Here is a 17282-nt window from a genome sequence, read left to right on the forward strand (position 1 = left end):
CGGCGGGGGAGGGCGGGGGAAGGCAGCGGGTGACAGATGTACTCCTCTGACAGCTCTCGGTATCAGCCCAGTGGCTCCCTGCCATTGGCTCAGTGCAATGGACCGGCAACGCCGCTCACTATAATAACACTCATGCCTGCCCGCAGCCGCAACTCCGAGCGCGGGCTCCGAGCGCGGGGGATGCTGCCGCCGCCGCCGCCGCCGCCGCCGCCGCCGCTGCCGCTCGGGCGGCTCCCGCTGCCCGGCTCCGCTCGGCCGCCGCGCCGGCACTGACTCCCGCGCAGTCCCGCTGCCTGGGCGGCCCCTCGCAGCCCGGGATCCTCCCTCCCGCGGGGCGCGTCGCCCCGAGGCGAATTGCGAGAGAAACGGAGACGGAGAGGGAGAGCGCCGAGAGCATGCGGAGGCGGAGGAGCCTCGGCGCGCTCGGCAGAGGGGTGTAGCGAGTCTGTCTCCCCAAGGCGTGCGAGAGAGGCGGCGTTTCGCCCTCGCCGCGGGTCCCTAGCCCACCCCACCCGGGCCCCGGCGCGCTGCGGCTGCGGGCGCGAGGTGCATGGAAGCGGCGGCTGCGGCGGCGGAGGCGGCGGCTGCCCCATGGAGTGTTACTACATTGTCATCAGCTCCACGCATCTCAGCAACGGACACTTTCGCAACATCAAGGGAGTTTTCCGGGGCCCTCTCAGCAAGAACGGGAACAAAACTCTGGTAATTGCTTCTGTTTCTCTCTTTCTCTCTCCCTCTCTTTCTCCTGCCCCCCCCCCCCCCCCCCACTAAGAGGGCATTTGGAGGATTGAGGTTACTGTGAAATTTTGGAGGTGTCGCGTTTCAATTTGGTTTATAATATATCAATTTATCCTTCTTGTGGGTGTGGGGTGAGAATTAGATGTAGAAAAAGGCTGTAATCTTAGGGAAGGTAATGTATGTCAAACCCATGGTTTTGGTTGACACTTCGACAATGCTCTGGACTCTCAACACCTCACTCCCTAATGCTGGAGATTACCACAATGTCTCCTTTTTTGAAGCAAATTGTGTCAACAGGACCTTTTTTTTAAGAAGGAAAATAAAAGCACCCTAACCCCAAGTGACCCTCTAACATATTTTGGCTTTGGAAGCTGAAGGTGAATGAGGATGTGGGTGTCTCCGATGGAAGCGGGAGCCATGTGACTGGTGGCGCGGAGTAAGTGGTGGGATTGAGTGATGGTCTCGGAAGGAGTTCGCGTTCTGGCTGTCTCCTGAAGGACCCACAGCAAACTTCTCTAGTGAGGAGTTGTCAGGACTAAGCTTAACTGAGTGACTCCAGAACCCCTTGTCGCCCACTTTAAGCTATTCATTCAAAAGAGGTTAGAGATAAATGTGAAGGGCGAGCATTATGTCACAATCAGAGCCACTAGGAAGCATGCTAGACAAATAGAACCCATGCAGTTGCTGGGAGGTTCTCACTGGACCACAGAGCTTCATCTTTCAGCATCCTAGTCAAAAGAGCACTCCTGATTGGTGGGAGAGGATGTGCTGAGCATTGAGATAGTGCAGGGTAATAGCTCTTACTTTTTCTAACAAATCCCCTCTTAGTTACAAAACCTCCTTGTGGAACTGACTCCTGAGAAGTGTACACTTCAAAAAAGAAAAAAAAAAAAAAGGAAGTAGGGAAAAAGCTCATTAAGATTAAGTACTGCGAAGAGAGTAGAGCTAGAATAAGGTGGTAATAAGCAAATATATGTATCACTAAAGTCTGAGCCCCCCCCCCCCCCCTTTATTTACGAAGTGGTTACTGAGCCTGAGTAGATAGAGTAGAAGTTTAAGGACAGACTCAGTTAATCCATATTTTAAAATATGATTCTACATAAATTTTTTACCAAGTGCTGTGATGTTTCCCAAAAATGAAAAGTTCTCTTCTGAAGTTCTAAGTGAATTCTGGCACTGATAAACATTTGTTTTTTTTTTTTTTTTTTTTCTTTCTCCTCTGAATCTATTGGAATCCTCCTCTCAGCTTATTTAAGATGCAAACAAGCAGGGTTAGTTTGTTGCTTTTATTGTTGTGGATAAGATTGGTGTTGAACAAAAGAAAGTGAAAATACTCCTCTGTGGTCTTTCTTAGTGGAGTATTATGCAGAGCAATAGGCAAAGGCTAAGGGGATTACTGAAATTGTTTTGGCTCTAATTATTTTCTTAAAGAACTCAAGTGTGTGAGAAGGTAAATATTTTGGCAGGGGGACTCTTCAATTTGAAGAAAGCATGCACTGGTTTGTTTTTTAAATCAAGTGTTACTTGTGGGAACAGGCAAACTTACTGAACAAGATCTCTATAGTTACAATAATGGTGTAGGTAAAAGAAAAGAAAAAAAAATAGTAGAGTACATAGAAAAACAAAAAAAGTTGCCAAACCAGAACTTGTTAAAATTCTGGTAATCTTGATTCTTAAATCAACCTTGGGTTTCTAAGAGTGGTTCAGTTTACTTATGCTGGTTTGTTTGTCGTGGGTTTGAAGTCAATCAGTTCTTTATCACTCATATTGACAAAAGATAGGTTAAAGTCTAGATTTGCCAGTGTAAGTTTGGGATTATAATGTGTGTTAAAAGCAGCTAGTAAATGAGATGAATAAACCTAAATATGGTCAAATGTTGGAGCAACAAACTAGAGGAAGAAGTGTTATAAATAGCTCTTATCATATTTCTTTTACTTATAGTAAAAGAACTTACAGGGACTTAATAGCTTATTCTTCCAGATATTGTTTATAAACTCCCCAAGTTTGTATTTCCTGTGTAAGAGATTTACACTGAGTAAAGTTACATAGATTTTCATATATGGTCCAACTGTATTTGAAACTATTACTTTACAAGATAATATATGTCATACGTTTATTCTCTATATGTCTTTTGATTATTTTGTTATTAAGGAGGGTGAGAGTTATGCCTGCCTTTATGTATAGGAGAAGAGATCTAAACATATTCATGAATGTTTTTAGTTAAATAACTATCTAGACTTACCTAATAATGTATTCTTCACAAAACATAGGATACTTTGAAAACTTAGTATAAGCTAAAATGTACTATCAGCTAAAATTGGAAACTGAACCTGAAACTTCTCAGAATTAGGAACCTTAAGAAACACTAATACTATCTTAAAAATGTACATATACTACATTTTGAACATTTTCAAGTGAGAATTTTTGGTTATTACTCTTTAATCTCATTTTAATAAGGTAAAAATTATGAGACCCTTTTTACCTTTTTGTCTATTTGATTTTGACATGTTTTGAATTTTACCTTTAAAAACATAATCACATTTTTGCATCTTGATATGTGTATTAAGCTGAAAGAATTTTAACAATATTTCAAGTGTTTTTTCTTATTTCAGGAAAGCACAACTTAAAACCATTCAGGGAAAAAGTAATTTGATTTTTCCAAAGAAATTCCAATTATTTTCAGTTACTGGATAACTAATGGATATTCTGACCATTTTTTAGGTCATATTTTTAAAAGATTTATTTATAATCTTTGAAAAATTATTGAATAATTTAAGATAGCCTATAACTGGTAATATAGTATTCTTTCATGAATTAGAAGTTACTTATAGAATAAAGCTACCTCAGGCTTCAGTGACATTGATTAATTGCTTTAGCCCTAAAATCCAGAATGTAATCCTGCTACTTATACTGAGGAGATTATCAAATTGTACAGTCTTTCCATAGGTCATATTATGTCCCTCACACATACAATTTTAAAAAGATACTTAAAGATTAAGCTTGTTGTTAATATTGACCTTATTTCTGAACTTTTAAATAATTCCTCTTGACAATTTTAACTGAAAATATACAAATCTTCATTTTGCAGGGTCTTACAAGCCAAGAGAAGGGTCACTCTACTTGTCATGATTTCTGTTATAATAGCATCATATCTGTGATATAGCTTTAAGTCCATGGAATAAGAGATAAGCTAATATTTAATGAGTGCTCCAGAATATGTCTTTATAAGTCATATGATTTAGTGGCAATGAATAAAGTTTACCATCCATATAGTCTCATTCTTTTTCCTTAGATTATCCCTTAGATATCACCATTATGTATAAAATTGTTTATTGGATAAGGACATTTTGTTATACGTATGTTTTGTCAATTGAGCCACAAAATTTCTTTGCCCTAATTATATATTTAAAAACTTTTAGTATAAAATACTTATATTTTAATACATAATTTAAAAATACAGTTGATCACTTTTAATATGGCATTTGGAACTTTAAAAATCATTACTAATTTGTTCATTACATTTTGTTAGTCAGCATTTTTATATCTCATAAGAGTGTTAAGTCTATTTTACTGACTGTGGAATTTAAAAAAAATGAGTGGTGATTTTGAGGTCATACAGTAAGTCAACATTATAATGCCAATTTCCTAACTCCAGACATATTTCTTTTATAATTTAGATACTAAGTTAGGGATTCCATAGGACCTGGTGTGTTACTATCCACACTGATTAAAGATATGGTGTTTTATTTTATGAAGGCACTCTGTTTTTCCACTTGCCTTCAGGTGCGGAGAAATAGATTCACAGAATAATTTGAATTCAAATATATTTTAAATCTCCTCTTCCAATATGCAAGCATCAATAATTTCTATCTGGCCTAAGCCCTGTTTCTGTAGGTTGCCCTCCTTTTCCAATATATTAAGTTCTAGAGTTGACAAGAAAAGAAATGTTGATTTATTAATCAGTTTTCAACATTCTTGTTATGTAGTTCATTTAGGTTTATTGAGATGCTGCAATTGTAATTAGCACTATTCTGGGCACCACAAGCTCTGTGCTAGGTGTTATGTGTCAAATATTATTCATTAAGATGTATTCATGTACACTCCTGTTCATTTTTGAATGTGCTGAAAAAATATTCACATATTTTGACATGTTTGCAGGTTTCTTGTCACTCAGGAAGTTTTCATATGTATTCATTCTGAAAAGAATGAAAAAGTTCTGGATTTTTTCCTTTGTGTATACAGGAACTCACTAAAATTAAGAGTCTTTGAAATACATTACATGGCCTTTTGTTCTAATTATCATCATCTAATATAACATTATTATTCATGTCATTTCTTTGCACATTTCTATATCTTCTAGAGAATGTAATTTAAAAGGTTTCTCCACTCATTGAAACCCATTTATGTGTCATATTTAAGATTGTGCATAAGACTAAAGAGACCAGTTGTTAAATTAGTGCTGATGAAAAATTATCATTGTTAGATTAATATCCTCAAGAAAGGTTAAGGGTGAGGGTGGATTAGGGTGATATCTTAATATATTCCCAAACTTTCCCACTTTATAAACTTGTTCAGATAATCAGTCCATTATATACTCTTCCAAACTTCTTTTAAACTATTTTGTATTCAGTATCAAAGACCATCTTGTGTCTCACTTTTCTGAACTTAAGGTGTCATATATACTTTGCTATACTTATTTTTTATTCTGGCAAAACTTTACAAATGTGCATTTTTAGAACACATTTTTCAAGTAAGGAAAATAACTTATAATTGAATTATTGATGTTATGACCTACTAAAAAATGTAAGCAATATTTTAAGGTAAATGTTGTCAAGCAATACCCATAATGCCAACATACCTTTGTTAGTGCGTTAAATATTAAATTATTTTTGATAGCTGAAATTCAAATAGTGATATGATATCTTGTCATCACTTCTAGTTCCTCACCAGGTTATTGATGACTGTAATTACATTTTTGCTGAAAACACAGATCAGCAAGAGCTTTGGGGACCACCTAGTCCAAAGCTTCATATGGTTGTATTCAGGGTCCAATTCAGGGCTGCAGAAGTAGTTTGTTTAGTGTGCACTGTGTTTTAAAATATTTGGCTTTAAACACCATTCAAAGAAGAATGCACTTTGCGGTTTGCTGCTGTCTACACTGCTCTTTATGGTTATTTAGGTTTTGCACTTATTTACATTACCTTCTTGACCAGTGAAGGTACTGGAATTTCCCACCTTAGAGTCTGTGAACCAAATTTTACATATAGGGAGACAGAAACATTTTCACCATTCTGCATGTGCCCTTCGTTGTACCAACTTTTCGATGGACAATAGTCTTCAAAAAAGTTTTGGCATATTCATATTTGTATAGTATCTGTTTCCCATATTTTGGTTGAACTGCTTAAAACTATTCTCTAGATCATAACTCTAGGAATACTATCATAATAAAGAAGTGTGTGATTTGAGGGTGATACATTTTAAAATTGCAAACTTTTGCTCAGGCTACAGGTATTTTTGGTAATTTCTTGGTTTGGGTCCTTTTAAAAATTAATATCGAATATAATTTTATTCTTTAATTTATACTTTTAATAAATATGTTTAGTTAATGTAACATATTTGGAAAATAGTTTTGAAAGTATTATGCACAGGGGAAATAATATTTTATTATTGTAATGATAATTCAGTGTTGAAATAATTTCCCCCAGTGACCCTGTTTAACTGAGATATTACTATTTTAGGCAATGGCTGTATATTAGGAGTTTGAGTAATCCTTCCAGAAAGAGAAAAAGATAGCAGTTTTAATCTATGGTGTACAGCAGCCAATATTCATGAAGAAATTTTGTGTATCACTTTTTATATTGCTAACTACAAAAAATAAGAAATATAATTTTCTTAATTTTTCTTTCTAAAAATTGTAGCTGAAACCATTTGATCTGTTTTATGTCATTCTAAATTATTCTTTGGCTCTGAGGAAATGTTTACCACATATACTATATTATGATGGTATTTTCAACTAGCAAGTTTTCATTAATATTTTTTAAGATTTTATTTATTTATTTGACAGAGACAGAGATAGCAAGAGCAGGAGCACAAGCAGGGGGAGTGTGGGAGGGAGAAGCAGGCCCTTCACGGAGCAGGGAGCCCGATGTGGGGCTCGATCCCAGGACCCTGGAATCATAACCTGAGCCGAAGGCCTAATGACTGAGCCACCCAGGCGCCCTCATTAATTTTATAAATGTATTACAGTACACTTTTTATCACAGTGTAAGATAAAATGGGTAATAAATAATTAAAACTTAATCCTAGTTGCCAAAGTAAGCAAAATCTGTTACCTGATGTAGTACTCTGGACTTTTTCATAATGGTGTGACGCCATTAGAGGAAAGTTACATACTTTTCTAGATGTAAGAACCTTAAGTGAATTCAAGGCTTATGATGACAATGCCATATTCAAATTAAGAGAAAACATTTTTTTCTTAAATAACTTTAGAAAAATGAGCTTTGCTGTGTTTCATAGCTAGCTTTTTGTTGTCAACCAGCATAGTAGCCCATATTTTAATCAAACACTAGTCTTGTTTCTGTGAAGGTATCTTGTAGATGTGGTCAATGTCTACAATTCACTGACTTTAAATAGAAGAGCTTACCCTAAATCAATGTGTATGGGTCTCATGCAATAAATTGAAAGGCTTTTAGAGCAAAAACTGAGGTATCCTGGAGAAGAAGAAATTCTGTCTGAAGACTCACCAAATCCTGCCTTGAATTTCCAGCCTCCTGACCTGTTCTACAGATGCCCCACAAACCCACAATCACATAGTCAATTCCTAATTCCCTAACATATAAATCTATCTATCTATCTGCCTTCTGTCTGGCTATCTGTCTATCTATCTATCTATCTATCTATCTATCTATCTATCATCTATCTATCTATCATCTATCCCTCCTAATAGTTCTGTTTATCTGGAGAGCCATGACTGATATACTGAAGATCAGTTTATTGTATCTCTTTTATAATAAGATGACCCAATATTTGAACTATAAATCGTATTTGGACTTAATTGGAAATAGGTGAACCTGACATTATTAAACAAACAAATTAAAATTGATTGACCTTATTGTGGAATGTTTCTGTTACTTTATAAAAAAAATTATAACTTTCTTTTAAATCTTTGCCTGGATTGCAATCTATCTTCCATCAATCCTCTTACCTCCCCACAAAAACTTTTATAACTATGTAAAATATACTATTCTTATCTGTTCAGCTCCAAGAGATAGTATTTGAAGAAAGTCAGGTTATCTTCAAATGAGAAAATATTTTAAGCAATATCAAGAGTGTATAATTTGGTAGTTTAAATTTAAGAAAATAGTCTTTAAAGGGTGGCTACGTAAAATGAAGGACTTAAGTTTTACAAAACAAAAATATTTCCATAAAAATATACAGAATGTTGTCAATGCCCACCAGCCAAAATCAACTGAAACACAACTCTAGTTGAACCAAGTTGGACACACTGGTGCTCGTTGGAACAAAGTAAACTGCACACCATAGGGAACCATGGTGCATCTCATGAAGTGGGAATAAGGACTCATTTTATAGGATTTGAGATTGGGTAAAGTGATTTTATGAATAAAACCACTCTTTATTCAATTCTATAGTTGGTTATCTCAGTACTTCTTCTTTTTTTTTTTTTTTAAAGATTTTATTTATTTATTTGACAGAGAGAGAGACAGCGAGAGAGGGAACACAAGGAAGGGGAGTGTGAGAGGGAGAAGCAGGCTTCCCGTGGAACAGGTAGCCCAATGCGGGGCTTGATCCCAGGACCCTGGGATCATGACCTGAGCCGAAGGCAGACGCTTAACGACTGAGCCACCCAGGCGCCCCATTAGTACTTCTTATCTAGGAGGCCAAGAATAGAGTGGGGGTAAAGGTGTAGTTGTTAAAAAAAAAAAAAGGCACTTTTTGCTCATATTGGCTGGCAGATGGGGATGTCTGGTAACAAAAACAGCATTTTTGCTTTTGTCTGTCCTCAAAGATGATTGCGGAGTGGTCTTGTTTTTTTTTTTCTGTTCCTTCATGCTCATAGACAACCTTGTCTGATGTTTGTGGGCTGTGAAACTCTTCATGTTTGATAAGAGAAAACCGCACTTTACTCTTAGATCCAGATAAGCTCCTTGGTGACAGTTCCCAAGCACTGCTTTTTTCTTTCTCAGATATGACAAGTGAATGGATGGTTGCGAATAGACGGGAGGCAAGGCCATCAGTGAGGATGATTTCAAGGAAATGAGATCCAAAGCTGGGGACTGTTCGGGATGAAGGAGGGAGGGAGAATGGTCAATAATTATCAAGGTGGAACAAGGAAGACATGTGTCCTGCACTGGCACATTAATGTGAGGATTTGGGGAGATAAAACATCTACCCATCTCTTGAGAGAGATACAGGGGAATTTTTCCAAGAGAGACAGTTCATTTGGAACAAAAAGGTGTAGAGAAACTTCAATGCAAAGTCTAAAGCTATAGAGATTTCATTGACATTAGACATTTCAGAGTTCAAGAATGTGTAGTCCAAGTGTTTTAGGACATGTGGAAATACAGAGAATTGTATCATAAAAGAGGACATACCAGAATCACATGGAGATTAAAGTCCAGAGAATGAAGAATTTGGAAATTCTGGGCTTCTTGTGGGACTGATGGCGTTGAGGATAGAGGGTAGGATAAAATTGGTTTTGATAATCCCAGTGCAGGTCGTGGCAGCAGTGGAATGATGGAGGCTGACAGAGAGGTAGGGGTTCTGTGGCGAGCACTTAGAGTTCTTGGGCTCACCTTTGACTCCTTCTGTGAGACTGAGTTATGCATGGCCCTCGTCTGAGCCTCAGAGCTTTTCCTGAGTCTGCTGAAGGGTTATGGCGGAGGGGCATGGTTAGTCCTACTGCATAGATTTCCTCCCATATTCAGCCACTGGAGATTTAAAGTATTAACAATAATTCAGAGGCGACTGGTCGGCTCAGTCAGTTAAGCATCCAACTCTGGGTTTCAGCTCAGGTCGTGATTTCAGGGTGGTGAGATAGAGCCCTGCTTCAGGCTCTGCGCAGAGTGTGGAGACTGTTTAGGATTCTCTCTCTCCCTCTTCCTCTAGCTCTCCCCACCCCTCCACCCCTGCTCACACTCTCTCTCTCAGAATTTAAGAAAATAATAAGAATAAATAAAAATAGTTAAAGTATTTACAATAATTCAAAGGTTAACCCATCCAAATTGCCTTGTTTGTGTCCTTCAGATAGGAGACACCTATAGAATTTGATGTAGTGCAAGCAAATTTGGAGAGACTTTGGAACAGGTCTGGAGCTCAGGAGTTGTCAAGCACCTTAGATGGATTATGGAAAGCAGGAGAGTTTTGGGCAACAAATTGTTGGGAAGGGAGTAAAACCAGTTGCAGAGAAGGAATGGGTTTAATGATGAGAAATTTGTACTGAATTATTTTTCCTACAACTGGTCAAGGACAGAAAGATGGGATAAAATATGAATTCTCTCTTTATTTAATGAAAACATTTCAAGTGACATAGTCCAGTAGCCTCCAAGGGAATGCCAGTGGAAATATTGTAAGGTTACCTTTCAAAACTTGATATCACCTCTCCTTTCTGAAATGAGACAAAGTACCTTTATGCTAGGGGAAGATAATAGCTGCTTTCACTCCAGGATTATGCCTTGCATCCAGCTTAGCATGTCTTCATCAAAATACTCACTGTCATATTTAAATAGTGATTGAAAGCACAAACACTTTATAACCAGATGTATCTGAGCTCAAATTCTGGATATACCTCGGTATCAGGATGTAGTGAGTGGAGCTGTTTGTAACCAAACCCCAAATATCAGCTCTGTACCTAAATATTTTTCTTTTAATTTTTTATATAATAGAAATATGCAAGTAGATCTTTTTTGACATTAAGTGGCTTAATAAGGTCAAAGCCAAAGACTTTGATTTTATTTGTATTTTTTCTATAGTTCTAAAGTGGTTACTGTTCCAGCCATCACATCTACATTCTAATCTACAGCAACAATGAGTAAAGGAGGAAGGACAAAAAGTTGGATGTTCTTTTTTTAAGAAGTCTTACCCAACAGTTTGCTTACCTCCCTTTTGATGGAGCTGTGCACAGAACCACTATTAAGTATGGGAAGGATGAAAACATGATTTTTTAAAAACACGATTAATTAAACTGGGCACACCACTAATCCAAATAAAATCAGTGTTATGTTAGTAAGAAAAAGAGATAATTGATGATACCAGAGAAGTCTACCACAACTAATCAAGGCTTTATGGCCTTGGTCAGGTTCACCTCTCTATCAGTTATATTATGTTTAATGGGGAGGATAAAAATACGTACCTAGAAAACACGTTGCAGATCAAATGAAAAGTAATTCACACAGGTTTAACATATAATAAACTTTAAATAAATGTTGGTAGCTATCGACAGTATTTCGTACTGGAACATTCAGATCTGTATTAGAATCTCACTCATTCAATTCAATATATAAATATACATAATTTGGACACTTTTGGTATTGAACAATATCAGTCTTTCCTTTTTTTTCTCGGTTTGCTCATGACACCTCTTGCACACTTATTCCCATCCCAAGATTCATAAAGTCTCCTTCCTTAAGTATGGGTTGGGCCTTGAATAGTCTAGGAGATAAATTAAAATCTTACGAAAATCTTCAGATATCAGACATCCTTTTGACTCATAAAGCTCACGGAACTATATCCTGTACTCCTAGGAAGCTGGCTCTTTAGGAAAACTTAGAATTTCTTTTAACTCTCTTCAATAATGATTTCCATAGCTCTGATTCCCTTGCAAGGTCTTGTTATCACTGCGGTTCTGGTGTTACAAAATAAATACACTAGGGGGCGGCATAACATTTCGTCTTGCTCTTACATAGACAGCTATAGTAAATACTCATGGATTAATAGATTTGTCAAATATAGTTATTACAGTGTTATTAATTAAAAGTCACTTTAAAGTTTCACTGACCAGTCAGTATGGACATGCGACATACCTAAGATGTATTTGCTGTATACTTTATTTGTATATTTCACCATGTAATTATTTTCTGCCTTAGTCACATGTGATGTATACAGCAAAATGGAACTGACGTGGAGTTGGTATCCAAGTATACCTTACTAGACTATCATTCTTGGCTGTAATTGTGTCCTTTTTCATTACTGAAGTTGATGGTTCCGGGTTCTTCTAAGTATCTTCAACCAAGTAGTTTTATGAATCTTAATGCCTAATTTATTTTAATGACATAGTTAATTTATAATTAAAATTTGATGCACATTTTCAGGGACTACATTATTAAGCAAAATAAAGACGGACTGCGATGACCATTATTTGTTAACACAAGGATAGCTAAAACATGAAATAAAGGACAAATTGCGAAATAAAACTCTATTGCATGATTGCCATAGCTCACATCACAGAAAAATAGTTGAAAAATGTCTGAGAATCAAATTTCCCAGTTTTATTAAAATTTATTGGAATTTCCTCCATACAAATTGGGATTACATTTCTTAGAGAAAATGTGCAGATTGCATAAACACACACTGTTCTATTTGTTACTAATCACTGTGAAATTATTGATGCAACATGACAGATACACTTTTTATGGATCAGGACTTAAAGGAGTTGATACTATGATACATGCTGTTACTCAAAAACTCAGGAGGCTATTTTTCAGGTAGACTGATACTAATAAAATTTCGGATTTAGCATATTACGTATTGCTGTATTGGAGAGCCACATTTAAGATGATCTATTACCATATCATTCCATGGTAAAGGGTTTTGAAATGAATAATAGTAGTAGTAATAATAATAAGAAGAAAACAATTTGTTCCTCTTTTACAGTGCCTAACATAGTTCTAAACATAATTTGATGATGTAAGAAAAAAATTGGGAAAAAATTGGAAACCAAGGAGATCGTTTACTTATAATGTTAAATTGCTCTAATTAAAATACTGTATCAATTCAATTCACATATGCTATAGTCAGTAATTATTTACCTTCCAGGCACTAAACATGTCAACTATTTTGACTCATTAAAAATCCTATCAACTATTGAAACTATAGGTTATGTGAGAGATTCTTTTCTCTTTTCTCTCAGCACCCTACATAAAATAACTATGATATCTATTCATGGACACAGGCAAAATAGACATGCACACACATAGCAAAATCATTCTCTCTCTCCCTCTCTCTCAACCCCCCCCCTTGTTACACCCCCATCATAGTCTAGAAAAGCAGAGAGGATATTGTTATTCCAATTTCAGCCTGACTACATGTTTGTTTCTCAGGAAGTATTCTACTAACAGTTTTGGCCAGATCCAGAAATCAAAAAATTATTTATTTGAAAAGTGATTAAGAACTCCACCTCCCCCCAACCTCAGCCCCTGGTTATAATATCAGATGTCTGAAAATAAGAGTGCTAATATTCTGGGAAATCTGAAGTAACTCAATGGCCAAGGTTCCACTGGATGACCACAATCCTAAGAATTAAAAAGAAATAGAGAGAAGGGAGGGAGAAACGGAGGAGGGAGCAAGGAAGGGTGGGAGGAGAAAGAATGGTAAAGAAAGATCATTATTCTTAGACAGTTAGGAACATAAGCTAATATACAAAGGTATATCAGTTTAAATAATTGGATGATGGTACATCTAGGTTTGCCTGGGGTAATCCCAGTTAAGGTTGTTGTCCTGGAATGCTTAATAATGGCACTGCCTTTCACTCTCTGGATGATAATGTATATGAGCATCTGTTAAATATAGGAACCTCCACAGTGACAGGAATCAGTCTGAAAAGATTTCCCATTCTCTATCCTACCTGAAGTTCTGCATTATTTTAGGATTTGTAGATTCCTGAAAGAATGCTATGCATGCGTGAGGTCATTAATATAATACTTGGTTATTTTTTTCAACCGAACACTAAGCCCTGTGATATCCAATGATGAAAGGAAGATAGTTATTTTTTTCCCCACTTTTTGGCAGTCTGAATTTAGCTGCATGATGGAAGAAGGGATATTCAGAGGCAGGATGATGCAAAGGCACAAATATACAAATATACAAATATTCAGAGTCAGGATGACCACTTGGAGGTCATCTGAGGCAGCCACAGCAGAATGAAGAGGAGAAGGGGCCACAGTGAGCGTCCAATGGTCATGTATGAGCCAAGCCTTGTCAGTGGAAAGTTCCTGGGGCTGACGAGCCAGCTGCATTGGTCCAAGCTGACTATTTTAGCGGCAGAATTTTGCCCACGCATTGCCAGTTTTGGTTCCTCCACAAGCCTCATTCAACAAGGTTACCTTTGAATCTGTCAGCTACCTAACACTCTTCCAGTAAGTGTATTTTATGCTTCATTTAATGAGTTAATTTTGGTTATTTTTAGCTGAGAAACCTGACTAGAATTAGGACAACTGTGGAATTGGCAATTTTTTTTTTTCAGGGACATGAGTATTTTACTGGGTTTTATATCTAGAGAGTTTTTGACAGGGTTCCGCTCCCTCCTTTGCTTCTCATCATTCCCCTTCCTAATTTTCTACGGTGAAAGGTGCTCAGCCTCTGCAACTAGACTTAGGTTTGAATTCTGGCCATGTAACTTGGGCCAACCATTTATCCCCTCTTAGTTTCTGTTTTTTATCTATAAATAACAAAATTGCAATTCATTTGGTCCCTGCTGTATACCAGATGTTATCTTAAACACATTATATAAATAATATGTAATTACTGCTGAAATGCTTTAAGATGGGTACCTGTGAACAGGATTATTGTAAGGAGTAAATAACATAAGGGAATTCTCTACTTCAGTGTCTGGCACATAATCAAAGCTATTGTTATTTTTGTCATTATTGATATCTTAAAGAAGGCTTGTCCTTCACCTTTCCAAAACTAATACGTGGCTTTGTGCTTTTCAAATAGAACATGAGGGATGCCAAAGGAATAATACTGAGTTTAGGTGATTTAGGAGGTCCCATGAAAAATAAGTCAGGAAATTGATCATAACATTTAGCATCTATATATAACCAATGAGTGAATTATCTAGTTTATTCTATGCAGGGAAAATGTTCTCTGGTATACAGATTTCAAACTCAATTAATTTCATAATTATCACCTGAAGATTTAGAAAATACAACATGCTCGGCTTCACTTAATATCTATGGGTAGGGCTCCCAGATGACTCTCACTGTTCTAGGATAAAATACATCTAGCTTGGTTTCAGCGAACTTGTTCCAGAAGGACACTTGGATGTCACACACTCGTATTTGACATGAGAAATAAGACCCTATTCTTTCTTTCTTTGGTTCTCTGCCCAACACTTATCCTTATCCTCCTCGCCCCCAAAAAATCCTTTAGAAAGCTGGCAGAAATGCATTCATTCATTGTAAGGAAAAATAAAATTAGGAAAAGTTTAGTTAGAATATAAAGGACATAATCTTAAAATTTAATAAAGTCTAACATCTACAGAACCGATGAAAATGTAAGACTTCATGTTATAAGCAGCCAAAAATAGAGTTCTAGGCTTAGCCTCATGAGACAATTTAGTTAACATAGTTAATATCCTTCTCAACCATGCTTTCAGTATATTAATTCATGAAGAAATTAGAGATAATAGTGCGCTTCATAGTATTTAATAATTTTCAATGTATGCTATTTTCTTTAGTCATTGTATTAATCAACAAAGCAAATGGTTGAGCTAATAGATAAACATCAGGTAATTTACAACATAAAAGATATAAAGGTGAATAGCTTTATGAAATGTAGGGTGACAGTAGGTACTTTTTTTGAAAAGTATATAGGAGATTTAACAATGATAGCCTGGATTTACAAATAAAATCATATATGCTAATTATATTCTTATTAAATCATGTGATATATCTCAATTACCCTCTGGGATTAAAATTATTTTAACTTATTTTAAAAATTTGTGCAGGTACTGGGTGTTTATATGTAAGTAATGAATCACTAAATTCTACTCCTGAAACCAATATTACACTATATGTTAATTAAGTGTAATTTAAATAAAAACTTGAAACATAGAAAAAAATTTTTTTCTGCAGGTATTCTGAAGTCATTATTTACATATATGGGATTATCTTTTATCATTGTTTAGAATTTTTATTTATAAGGTGATTATGATCCCATCAGAATCAATTCTATGATAATTATGTGGTTGAATCAGTCATTTAATATAATTTGATAAATCATCTGAATGTCTTTGATTAATCTTATCTAAATCATATTTTCTTTTCTGTTTTTTTTTTAGATTTTACTTATTTACTTATTTATTTGAGAGAGAGAGTGCACACAGGCATACAGGCGGGTTGGGGAGGGCTTAATCCCACCGCCCTGAGATCATGACCCCAGCAGAAATCAAGAGTCAGATGCCCAACCGACTGAGCCACCCAGGCATCCTTAAATCATATTTTCAAACTATATTTTCAAATCCTAAGAGTAAACCAGTTCATTTAATTAAATTTTCAATTACTGAGCACTTAATCTGTGTTAGGTCCAAGGCTAAAACTTAGGTATAACATCTCATTTGATTATTTCAGCAACTCTTTCATCTGGTAGTTATAATTGCTATTTTACAAATAAGAAAACTTAGTTTTTGGAACTTATTCAAGGTTATCTATGTTGTTTTAATTCATAGCTGTCATGTGGACACTGTAGAGAATAGATAGGAACGCTAAGTGCTAAGACTTAGTATACATATGTCCATGTACATTCCATTTTGTTTAACATAGGATACAAATAATGAACTGCATCCATTCTCATATTTTAGAAAATATGGATGGCTATGCTCAGGTATTTAGAATTAGGAAATCTGTATACAAATCTTTAAATATTTCCTCCAAATATCATGGTTTCTTTCTCAAGAATAATTTTTTAATTTCATTTGCCTAATAGTTTTCCTGCTTTTGATACCAAAGTCCGGATACTTAATTAAATTTTGCATTATTGCCTACTTGTGTGTTTATCAATAAAATATTCAATAATGACTTTTCATGTTTTTTTTTTTTCACATAGGTAACTGGACAGAAGCTAGTTAATTAGATTAAATGAGTTAAATGGCATATTTTATACATGTTATATATTGCACCAAGGTAGAAAAAAACAATTATGTAGTAAAATATAGATTTCAGTAAAATTCAGAGCTAAAGATATTTTTCTAGTACTTTCAATTCACTTTGCAATTTTTTTCCTCCAGCTTTTGTCACTCCTAGTGTTGGCAATCTTCTGTTTGGTAACCATTACGAGTAATGAAAGTTCTCCAACTAAACCAGATAATGAGTTATTTGCACGTCGTTTATAGCTGAAAGAACACCATCATTTTCTAGGATATATTGTTGGGTTTTTCATTTGTAGGAATAAGATAAGAGAAACTGTCCATTTTCTAATCACGGGGCTTTGCATCACACATTTATAAAGGGTTGGCTTTCAGCTTTAGACAGTTCATAATGTGTAGGTTATCCTCCCATCTTTCTCAGAAGATTATTTTCAGGGAGAATACA

The 17282-nt window shown here is 35.9% G+C and overlaps 1 protein-coding gene across 1 annotated transcript in view; it reads left to right on the top strand.

Moving 5' to 3' along the window:
- Positions 1-591: 591 nt before the first annotated feature.
- ZNF804A (zinc finger protein 804A) overlaps positions 592-17282 on the top strand; it is a 279720-nt gene continuing 263029 nt past the window's right edge. The window contains exon 1 of the mRNA XM_045867379.2: positions 592-702. Within this exon, the coding sequence (XP_045723335.1) occupies positions 592-702 (111 nt within the window). The remainder of the gene's footprint in view (positions 703-17282) is intronic.

Source organism: Mirounga angustirostris, unplaced genomic scaffold (assembly GCF_029215605.1).
Source record: "Mirounga angustirostris isolate CCGP_5_RB_7025 unplaced genomic scaffold, mMirAng1.0.hap1 SCAF_3, whole genome shotgun sequence".
Classification (NCBI taxonomy): Eukaryota; Metazoa; Chordata; class Mammalia; order Carnivora; family Phocidae; genus Mirounga; species Mirounga angustirostris.